Here is a 12,271-nt window from a genome sequence, read left to right as displayed (position 1 = left end):
AGGGGAGAGCCCCAACATTCATACAGAACCGAACACTACTTGCCAAGTAATACAAAAAGTAATACAAAAGCAAACACGCACGCACGCACGCACGCACGCATGCACGCACACACATTTGCAGAGAAACGGTCTTTATGGGTTGCAATGCTACTGGAGGGTTGGGAAGAGTGGAGCTGTCCATGGTCCTTAGTAGTGCTGGACAGGTGAGCTCTGTCCATGGTTCTGAACCACATGCTTTGTGAGCTGTCCATGCTATTAAGTAGTACAGTATGTACACTACAGCAGTGGTTCTCAACCTTTTCAGGCCACAACCCCCAAAATAATCATATTTGAACTGGGGACCCGGACCCCCCACCCTGATGATCACTAAGAGTTGAGGCATAACATTTTGTAGAACACGATTCTTGTGTGAAAATAGCAGATCTACATGCTCACAACGCCTCACGTTGCGAGGCATTGAGAGCATGTAGATCGGCTATTTTCAACTAATAACGGCAGTCATAGAGAATAGACGCAGAAGAGACGCCTAACCCTGCTTTAATCATGGCTGTCTTATAAGTGATGCATTCTGGGAAATGTGTGGTTATATTATACTGTATTATTCATAACAGATGTTCACATACCAACAAGACATACAGTCACATCTAGCAATGGTGGAGCCTCCCTGTCCACTCCTGAACTATCGATAGCAATTTGCTGTTTGTAAATGAAGCCCCACAAATCACATTGCAGTGTTCAGTGGTGAAGCTGAGCTATACACTATAGGCTGCTCTGCTTGTCATTAGACCAAATTGAAATGCCAGTGAACAAAAGTGCTCACCAACTTTAACACTCTTCAATGTAGCAGAATCTACTTTTGAAGAAACAGATTTGCACAGATACGGGTTCAACGTTTTTAGGCCAAGGACCCCTTAGTCGAGAGAGAGATGAAGCAGGGACCCCCACAACCTTTTCATAAATTCCATATAGTTTTGTCGCTTGACAGCTAACAATTGTCAGTGTATTTTGGATTCATGTCAATTTCTGTCATTACCTAATAAACTTGATCTTTCACTCTGTAATTAGTCTGATCCTTTTCCCCTCTGCACCAAACATCTTAGCTGGTAACGCTGTGAGGCATTATGAGCTTAGGCTATTTTTGGCCAAAGTTATCAAAATATGGACGCTAGTGTTCAAGTGGTTAATATAAAAAAGTTTCTATTACACAAAGATTTGGAGGACCCCCGGTAGTAACTCTGAGAACCCCCTAGGGGTCCCGGACCCCCTGTTGAAGACCCCTGCTATACATGCAATACGTTCAGGTAAACCCTGTTCTAGGTGGTATGGCTAAAGGCTGATAGTGTAGCTTGCTAAATATAATGTCCTATAGTTCAGTTTCTTAATTTGACATTATAAACGTCAATATGACAATATATATGTTCGTCTCCATGTTCTTCCAGGTGGAGAACGAGTTCAAGTCGGAGTACGAGGAGCTGTCCCAGCAGTGTAAGCAGTTCGCCAAGGACCTGCTGGACCAGACCAGGAGCTCCAGAGAGCTGGAGATGATCCTTAACTTCAGAGATGACATCAACCTGCTGGAGGAAGAGGGCAACAATGACCTGGCCAGGCTCAAACTGGCCATCAAGTATCACCAGAAAGAGGTAGGTAGCCTGGCTGGCCAGCGTCACTGTTTATAACAATGGTTCTCAAAGTGCAGTTCGGGGACTCCCCAGGGGACTGAAATTGATTGTGACCCCATAATATACACTCGGCATACATGGGAGCAAAATACTGTTCTCTGCAACTCATGGTTCTTGTCACAATAATTAAAAAGGGGGGGGGGGGGGGGGGCGGTAGTTCATATCCTGAAAAGAGAAGGAGGCTGAAAAAGCTGGCCTAAAAAACATCATTTGGTTTCCTGTTGTCCTTGCATTAAAGTGTCAGTAGTTGGCGTTCTGGGCTCTTGGCTCTGAATGTACCTGGGTTGCCATGTCTGCTTATAATAAGCAATTTGTGTCTTTAAAAAAAATAGTATAGTTGCTTATTGGGCTTACTTTCTAATATTTTTTAAACCAGTGGTTCCCAAATCAAGGACCCCAGATTAACATATTTGTCCACAGTTGCAGACCCCCATCTGAAACTATATGGTGCCATCGACCTCCACAGAGATTTATGTTGTTAAAATGTTTCAAAAATATATCCCCCCCAATATTTTTTTAAATAGCAAATATACAAGCTCACAATGTGTCGCAATGTGACACATTGTGAGCTTGTTGATCTGCTATTTTCAAATGTAAATGTAAAGTAGTATATAGCCTAGTTGCTTCTGTTGGGTTTATTTCTTTGGCAAAATCTGGCAACAGACAATTCCCTGTCACGTCCTTACTTGGGAGGAATTGAAAAGATGTTTTTTGAAGCAGCACACAGAGAAAAACTCTAGCGCCCTCTGTAAAAGAAAATGGCAGCCTCCGTAGAGAGGGCCAGGAATAACGTGAAAAAAACACACAAATTGATTTTGGAATCAATGCTTTGACAGACTAATGCAGAGAACATACATGATTTAAACCCTGATCAAAACACTGACAAAACACTGACTGTCCAAATCCTTTGCACAGACCAGTGCAGATATTGAATATCAGTCACCACTCACCACCTGTTATCTTTTAGCGTGCAGGGGGTTAGGATTCAAATCCTTCACCTCCCGATCGACCACCTCGATTTTTACACCTGGAATCTGTATTAATCTGAGTGCGATCTTGCAGTTTGTGATGCCCACATGTTGCTCATTGGCAAGTGTGTGTGTGTGCGGCTCTCTGATGGAGTGTGCTTGTCAACCATCTGTAAAAGTCACTCATTAAATGTGTGATGTCGAAGTGTTTCATAGTTTCAAATTATTCTAGTTTGTCCAAGGCTTAAGGGTGCGATCATACCAAACTGGAACTTTACCTATGAATGTAGATGCTGCCAATGCTTTTCAATGAGAACAGAGTGTTTTTATCTTTTGCAGAGATCTCCTAATAGTAACAAACCACTCTGTTCAAGCATTGGCAGAATCTGCATTCATAGGTAAAGTTCCAGTTTGGTATGATCGCACAATAAAGGGATATTTCACTTTGAAACATGTTTGGGGTCATTTTAACATCTACTCTGGCTTTTGTGAGCACCCCAGACAGTGTTTTGATTCAGTATTTGGATATTTAATATTAATGTTATCAGACACGCCCCCTTCCTATACACACCCATTGTAACTTCAACTCCATTTTAACCATGATAGATTGAAAACACACATCTAAAGCATCTTAAGCAACCTATAGTCCATCCGATTAAATATCAATTCTACTTTAGGATAGGTCAAGGTCAAGGTTCACTTTATTTGTCTCCCTTAGGAGAAATTTTGGGTGTCAGGGACTAAAAACAGCAGTACAAAAACATACAACATACTACAAAAAGACCAACACTAAACAGTTGAGGTAGTAAACTATGGGTATCTATAATCTGCTCTTGCGTAGCCAGCCGATCAGCGTTGTCCACCTACATTTCAAGGTAAGGGCTAGAACAGTGGTGAGAATATGGACACTAACAAACCTACACCCACTGACTGGAAAACTGCTACTGCTTTCCCATCTGCACCAAATCACTTTGTTCCTCCCAGAATATTGATGCTGAGGTTTAAGTGGTTTATCAATTCACTAAAACTGAAATCCTATTTTTAGGATGCGCTCCCCATCCATCCTCTACGTCCCTGTTCAAATCTCCAGATAGTTTCCACACAGTTTTTTTTAGCCCCTAAATTGAATTCAGATCTCAGCAGATATACTGTAGGCGGAGAGCTCTGATAAAGCAATAAAAATGACAAAAATAATAAATGAATGAAAGTGTCCCCTCAGGCGAGTACCACGTACTGTAGGTTTAAAGAGACATTATGCAGTAGAGTTATACCGCTGGATATCGCCACTGCCGGGTAGAAACCTTGTATGTCCAAAACCCAATGGAGCTGTCAGAAAGAGTGAAAATAGACGATCTATCGTGAGCTTGTGGATTGGTCTGTCTAGGTGTAATATTGTGAAAATAGCAGCTCTACAAGCTTGTAGATCTGCTATTTTCACAATATTTATCAGAAATCATACATTTATGAGGAAAAAAAAACAGTTGAAATTTGGAGATACTAGGTTTCATGCACCGACAGCGACGATCTGAAGTTGAAGCAGCGAGCTATCACTGAGCGATGAGAAGGCACAGACAGACAGAATGCCCCCAGGGGAAGCCGCTTGTAATTCATTTTGCCGTCGGTCTGGCCGGGGCTCTGCTCTGCCAGCACCGGCTGCCATCAGCGCAGATGCACCTCTCAGAGGCTTGTCTATTTATGACATTGCTGCTGCTGCTGATGATGAGAGTCACTGCCGGAGTGCCGCTATAACGCCAAGAGGGGCGGGTAGAGGGTTGGGTGGATGGATGGGGGGGCATGTGCCACCTCCCCTGAGGACGTGCAAGGAGTGTTGGCAGAACACAGGTGGCACTGGTGATGAACGACCACCCCGACCGCACGGTTTATCTTCGCATGACGCACGCACACATAAGCACACATGCTGGCACACGAGCGAACACTCTCTACATTAAATATCTTCTGTGAAAATAGGTGATAGACAAGCTCACGGCGCATGGCACTGCAACCCGTTGTGAGCTTGTCAATCTTATATTTTCTGCGTTTTTTTCCCAGACTACGGATGCTGGGGTTCACGTAACTAGTAATAAGGCTGTCAAATAAATGGAGTGGAGTCAAAAGTACAATATTTCCCTCTGGGATGTAAAGGATTTGAAGCATTAATAGTTACTTAGTTCCAGAAACACACAGCTCTCTTTCTTTGTGAGTACATTTTTCATTCTGCACAAACACTAACATAATCCTCTAATAGTCTCTCCTCCTCCTCCATTTGTTTTCGGTCCCCACTCATCTCGTCTCCCCGAGAGCTTTATAAGCCTGATTCATTGTCTCCACCAGCCGAAGGCTGAGGGAGAGTATGTTTTCCCCTCCGTCCGTCCGTCCGTGCGTGCGTCCGTGCGTGCGTCCGTCCGTGCGTCCGTCCGTCCGTCCGTTTGTCCGTTACCAGCTAATCTCCGGCGCCGTTGGCCCGGTCGCTGCCAAACTGTGCACACACACTCCCTCGACACCAATTCAGAACCTCTGCCCCAAATATTTCACATGGGCCTGTTCTAGCGCCACCAGGAGGCCGACTTTTGCAAAACTAACTTTTGCCAGTACTCCTACAGATTTTGTCCAAAAATCACGTAAATCAGTAGACAGTATCTCTACAGTCATGTGATCGACATGGATGTGTCAGATTTTCCATATTCCATCCTCATTGGCTAAAACTGGCTTTCAAAGTTTGCAGGATTGGTCAGTTTTGAATAAAATGCCTGAAATCCTGAACGCAGTGTGCGATTTTGGTGAAATTGTGCATGCACATTCCCAATAGGCAGAGGAATAAATGCCACTTAAGAAAAATCAAATCAGCCTCATGGTGGCGCTATAACAGGCCGATTCATGTTTTCACCTATAACTCCACCGATTAGTGTCAAACTTTGTATGCGCACTCCTTAGAGCCAAGGTAAAACCTTTTCCCTGCATTTTTTACATCAGCCTTTTATAGCGCCATCAGGAGGCCGACTTATGTAAAACACATTACATGCCTGACCTGGTGGAGACCTGTGCTCGGAAGAGCACTGCTTCTAGTTCATACTGCGGCACATCGCCGGTGTCGCTCGCCCCCCCAAAAAAAGCCAATCTACCATGTTCACAATGCGTTCCATCATGATGCATTGGGAGTTCGCAGATCGGTTATAATTTCCAGGCGAGAGACGCCACTGGTACAAGTATATTGCTGCTGTCAGAAAGAAACCTCTTAATTATCTCCATATTATATTTTTTTCATAAATGAATGATTTTGATCATACTACAGCATCACATTGCATCAAAAGTAACAGATCCACAAGCTCGAAACACAGCGAGAATGCGTTTCTGGCTTGTAGATCTGCTACTTTAGCTATTCTTGAATTCAAATACTAAAAAGTAACAGTCTTGGACATACAGTATGAGGTTTCCACCCGACAGAGACGATAAACAAAGCATTATCTGGTGGCACTTATCCAAGCGGACGTCATTGTTTGTCCTCTCGCCTCCGTCTGTGGCGCCCTTTCGACCGCGCTGTCACTTTGATGGAGGACAAAGGCTTCGTGAAGTGGGCAGAAACCCCACCCAGCTGCCCTTTTCAAACGATGAATATCCACAGACGCAGATCCTCATTAACAGTCGTTTCAACCCAAAACTGCCTCCAAGTCGATCTGTCTTCTGCTGGTGCGATAACATCATGCAGGCAGACTGTTGTGTAATAATGCAGCCACTTAATGGTATACAAACTTTTGCTTTATTGATTACTGGTTAATATGTCTGCAACACAGAGCTTGTAGATTATTAAAAGCAAATGTTAAAACCATGTGATTTCTTCACCTGGTTGGCAGTATGTAGAACAGAAGGATCCATAGTACTAAAACATCATCATTTTACATATGGTTTAGGGAACAGCACTAATATGTTTCACAAATCGCACATTAGGATACAGTTTTCAGATTCTATTTTGCTAAGTCATGAGCATAAGACGCGTAAGGGGGAAAAGCGACCTTTCCCTAAAGGGCGAGGTCACGCCATCTGTCTAGGCCACCTGTCTTGGCCATATATGGATTCTGTTGTCTGACATTGTACATACAATCCCTTTTATGCCCATATATGGAGATCCCTGCTCTGAGTATCTGACATCACTGTGATGTCACCTGTGATGTCACAGTGATGTGTCAGCCTTTTATGCCCATATATGGAGATCCCTGCTCTGAGTATCTGACATCACTGTGATGTCACCTGTGATGTCACAGTGATGTGTCAGCCTTTTATGCCCATATATGGATATCCCTGCTTTGAGTATCTGACATCACTGTGATGTCACAGTGATGTGTCAGGGGAACCACAGTGTCAGGCGTTACAGACAGACAGAGATACGGTCGCAATTACAGCACTGCATTGTGTATTTGGGTAGCAGTGACTCAAGAGGTAGAGCAGCTGTTCTGAAATGGGGAGGTTCCCAGTTCCATCCCTGGCTTCCTCCTGGCTGCGTGATGAAGAGTCCTTGAGCAAGACACAGACACTGTCTGAATCCCTAACTGCTCCCAGTGAGCAGGTTGTTTCCTCTGCCATCTGCCTGTGAATGGGTAAATGTAATGTGCATTGTAAAGTGCTTTAGAGAAAGGCTCTATAGTAACGCACCATTTATTTGACAATTTGTAGCTTCGCAGACCAGCACTTTGTCAGTGTTTCAACCTGCAAAATTGAACAACAAATTAGAGTTGTGTTTAGTTGAACTGAAGTTGAATTTTTTTGTTGATCAAGCTTTGTAAAAAAAAAATAATAATAATAATAACTCAAAAAACAAACAAAGACATTTCTTTTTTTTTGTATTTTTGTTTCAAACCAAACCATTAAATAGGCCACAAGGCACGACCTGTATACTGTAGATAACCAATAAACAGGAACATAATGTACTGTATACTATGTTGGTTCCATTGATCCAAGAAAGAACACAATCCATGGACCATTGATTGATCATTACAATAAACACGTGGCCCAGTAGGCCCACCCATCTGACCACTGTTAAGTAGCAAATGCTTTCATTATTTTTAAGTGGGCCCTGATCCAGAAAAGGTCGAGCACAGTGTTTTCACCAACATACGTATTTAATGTTTCTAGTGATTGTGTGGTCGTGACAGAAAATCTTTAGTCCCCCGCAGGGGTTTTTTGTTTCCTGCATGGAGGGTTAAGTGGACACATTGTTTCAAAAGGCTATATTTGGTCTCCCACCTACTTGTGTCTCTAGGGGCATCTCTGCTGTAATCTATTGTGATGATTTAAGGGGGCGGGCAAGACAAGTGTTAGGAAATAAACACTCCAGGACGTGTAATTGGCTTGGTTCCTGGTGTGAACATGAGGCTGTATGTGCTGTGAATAGCGCTGACTATATTATGAGTGATGCTGTGAGTTACGAGGGGGATTATGTGCCGAGCAAAAGTTGTGATTTGATTTGATCCTGTTTCAGTCAGCCATTCAAACACGATGAACCCTGTCAACCTGTTGGGAAAGATTAATTGGGATGTAGATCAACCTTTATTGATCCCTGGGGGGACCTCAACAGGTCTCTTATCACATCCTCACACACACACGCACGCACGCACGCACGCACGCACGCGCGCGCGCACGCACGCACGCACGCACACACACACACCCACACTCGTGAGCCCACAAGCACGCATTCATGCAACACACAAACGCACATACACATCAGAAGTGAGAATAATTCCCTTTTACACCCCATGGCTTCAGGCAGAGTATAGCTCCTATCTGTATTTCACTATATTTCCAGACATGCACAGTAAAGTCACTCAGTAAACATTTAGATTTAATACACTTCATCTGTGAACAGTCAGGGAAAAAGCTGCATCTTGAATATTTACTGTAGGTTCCTCACAAGCATTAATGTTAAGGGAACTCCATTGATGTCACCACTCCTGACTCCAAATTGCAGTTTGAGTTCTGGAAGTGTCACACGTTTACTTGTAGAGCTTATTTGAGATTATCGTCGGAACGTTTACATTTATTTGTGTAAATTCAACTGTTGAAAAACTGATATATAGCCGATCTACAAGCTCTCACAAGCGTTGTCAGCTCGTAGAGCGGGTATTCCCGCTATTTTGTGTGTGTGTGTGTGTGTGTGTGGGGAGGCTACACCCTCCCAATGGTGGCAAAATCACTGCCCATCTCCTCCTCCTAGCCAAGGCTACGCACACTGGACAAAGGCCCATACGGGTCTGTGAGTGTACAAATGGACCCATACAGGTCCATTTGGTTCCATTTGTACACGCTCAGAGTTACATAATATCAAACTCGGGGTCCTTGAAACGGGTGATATTTGTCACTGCACATACTCCTATGAGCTGCGGCGGTGACTGTCAGCAGGACGTGGACTCTCCGTCCTCCCAGTGGGCACTCCTCTCTTCATCACGCTCATGCCACTATATGCCCCAGATCTTGTGGCTGAGCTTTTCCCCCAGCAGATAGAGAAGAAACATGGTGAAGACCCCGACAGAGAAAAATATACCCAGGCCTGCTGGGCTCAGTTTGGCCATGATGGGATACACCCAGATACCCGTGACGTGGCTCACCCAAAGCACCCATGTACAGTACGAGGCTCCAAAGAGAAACAAAGCTAGGATGCTTTTCTTTCTGCTGCCATACCTATGATTCTGAACGTACATCTGAACAAGAAGCAAGAGCAGGGGGATGGTGTGCATAGCATGGTTCACCCATGAGGGGATAATGGAATCTAGGGCCTTTGGATAGATCAGCTCTCTGTCATATGCGTATAATAACCAGAAGGAGGAACACACGAAGGTACCGAGAGGAAACGCTAGAACCGTGAATATGCTGTCCTTTAACGTAACCCACAGAGATGGAGCACCGTAGGCTGCAAGGTTCGGGTGGGGGATATCGGCAAAGATGCATGATATGGACAACACTGTCTGCAAGACCAGATTGATGAAGGAAAGATATTTCCATGGACCCCCATATGCTGTAACTACAGTCGAGTTCTTTGCACTTCTTTGCAGTCTGTCTACAGTCAGAAGGAGTCTCTTTGGTGTGTCTTCCGGCTGTGGGCGTCTCCCTGTGTTCTCCAAGCAGTCATATGAATTAATTAGCACGAAAACATACCATGCACACAGTAAAATATGATCGCATAGATCCACTCTCCAGGAGGCAGCCATTGTGACAGCACAGTTAGAGCTTGTCTGTCTGTTTGTCTGTAGGAGTCTCCTCAGTATGATTTCACACTCTTATTGATGTGTCTCAGTCACTCTCTCACTCTCTCTGCATCTGCAGCGCCTTATATGCAGTAGGATGACCGGAGCTCTGGTCACACAGACATAACACAAATTGTTGTCATGTCTTTGTCTCACAAAGCCGATTTGTACTGCCAGGGGCGTCATTTGGGGTCCCCCCAGCTGCGGCCCATACCGTTCACATTTGACCTCAAATTCAGTAATTGGATTCATTACTGAATTGTATGCATTAATTACAATTAATAATGTAATTCATTAAAAGTAATTGTAACGTTAATCTGAAGATTAATCTGATTCTAGTTTGGCAGTGAGCGCACGATAATCCACGATAATGGATAATGTGACATATGCTATCACGTTTTATTGTCTAAAATGATACATTCATTCATCAACCACTTTCAACCTGGCATCCCTATTTTTGTTTTGTTTAATTATTTATTTCGTTATCAAAATAGCCAATCTGCAAGCTCTTAGACGAGCTTGTGCAGGGTGTTCCTATCGGCACAATCACACATTTCTCCCTATAATGACGCTGCACCCACTGAAGTTGATGCCACCTTCCTGCCAAAACAATTCTAATAGATCAGTGAGTCTTTTTTTTTATTTCAAGGACACCAATTTGATATGCATTAGGCCACAGGCCCCCATTTGACTAAATGCAGCACAGTCCAGAATAAAAGGAACTGGAATGCTACTACAATCCAGATTGATTTTGAAACACCTATCCATAGTCACTGTCGGGCAGAAACCTCGTATCTCCAAGTTTCAAATTTGTATATTCTTTCGCAAAGTAAAGCCCTGCTTCATCATACAAGGCCATCGCAAAAAAAGTAGTGAAAACAGCTGATCTACAAGCACACAACACCTCACGGTGCGAGGCGTTGTGTGCTTATAGATCGTCTGTTTTCACTAGTTTAGATCATTTTAAAAATGATAAAGACAAAACAAACGGTTTTGGACGTACAAGGTTTCCACCCGACAATGACGATATAGTCTAATGGCTGAGGTGGATGAAGATGGATGGGTGTTTGTTTTTTGTGTTTTTTTCTTTTCTTTTCTCAGTAACAGGGGTCTCACAGTCTCTCCAGCACTTTAAATAAACAGAAAACTCATTTTCCAGTGGGTTGCCAATTTACTCAGGAGGGAGAACCCATTTACCAGTTTCAATGTTATAGCGTGCAGTTGGAAGTTTTCAGCTATATTTCTTTTACTTAGCCGCTTCCAATTTCACTTGTTAATGTTTATTCCTAATCCTGTATGAGTTCTCTCTCCTGATTGGATGAAGTTGGTATCCCTACGCGGAAATATGTTTACTAAAGAGCTGGAGATACGGGGAGACCTCTGCTACTGAACAAACATTCTATAGAAATGTTTACGTGAATATACATCTAACACTTATTTTAACAAAGCGATATCACTTACAGCCCCTTTAAAAAAGCATAGATTAGATGCTTCTGTAATAGTACCCTAAAACCATTGAAGAGGGTTCCTTCTAACAACTCATTACCTGAATGAATGATAATGATAAATAATGATAAATAATAAATACAATCTGGATTTAGCCCACGTTACAGCACTGAGACTGTCCTTATTAAGATTCTGGCAAAATGTCCTACCTTCATTAATTAGGTGGATGACTCAAATTTAAATAGCTATCTCAATGAGTGATTAAGGAGTGCTGCATCAGTGCATTCAGCAAATCAATGAGGATTTGCTGGATTGTTCTTGGGTACCAATGACGAAAGTATCCTTGACTTGTGTCTTTGAAGGCTGCGATGACAAGCCAGAAATTATAGCCACCTCAAGTCAATCACAAAGGCAGCCTCTTATAATCTTCTAAATTATAGCAGGATTTAGAGTAATAATGTTCAAACAAGATTAGGAAAACCGTATCTATGCCTAATAGGTCCATAAGGCTCGAGCAGCGTTCCCCAAACACAGGGTCGAGTTCCAGATCCATTTGTGGGTCGCGCTTAAAGCAGCACTACGGTATGTAACTTTTTTAATAAATACAATGTAATTTAGTATGTTAAAACAATATAACTTTTACAAGTTCTATTTTGTATTGTGTCTCCCTGCTCTTCCTTTGAGACATTTAGATATCAAATTGATATGCATTTGGCTGCAGACCCCCATCTGAAAACATTTTGTGCCAGAGACCCCCATAGGTGAGGTGATTTTTTTCTTTTCAATATTAGAAAATCACCCCCTAAAAGCTCACAAGGCGTTGCGATGCGTTGTGAGCTTGTTAATCGGCTATTTTTGAAAAGCCAAATAGTGTTTACGTTGATTTTGATGCTACTGTATATTAACGAATTTTGACAACCACTGCCATACTGTAGGCCAGTTATATGTA

General features: G+C 43.0%; 1 protein-coding gene across 1 annotated transcript in view; it reads left to right on the top strand.

Moving 5' to 3' along the window:
* Positions 1-12,271, top strand: part of LOC308304651 (short transient receptor potential channel 4-like) — a gene marked incomplete at both ends in the record, with an annotated part of 74,308 nt that overhangs the window by 40,964 nt on the left and 21,073 nt on the right. The window contains one exon of the mRNA XM_080749275.1: positions 1,440-1,640. Within this exon, the coding sequence (XP_080605401.1) occupies positions 1,440-1,640 (201 nt within the window). The remainder of the gene's footprint in view (positions 1-1,439; positions 1,641-12,271) is intronic.

This window comes from Nannobrachium achirus (assembly GCF_963921795.1).
Source record: "Nannobrachium achirus genome assembly, chromosome: 19".
NCBI lineage: Eukaryota > Metazoa > Chordata > Actinopteri > Myctophiformes > Myctophidae > Nannobrachium > Nannobrachium achirus.
Note: the sequence above shows the minus strand (reverse complement) of the source record. Positions and strands in the feature narration are given on the sequence as shown.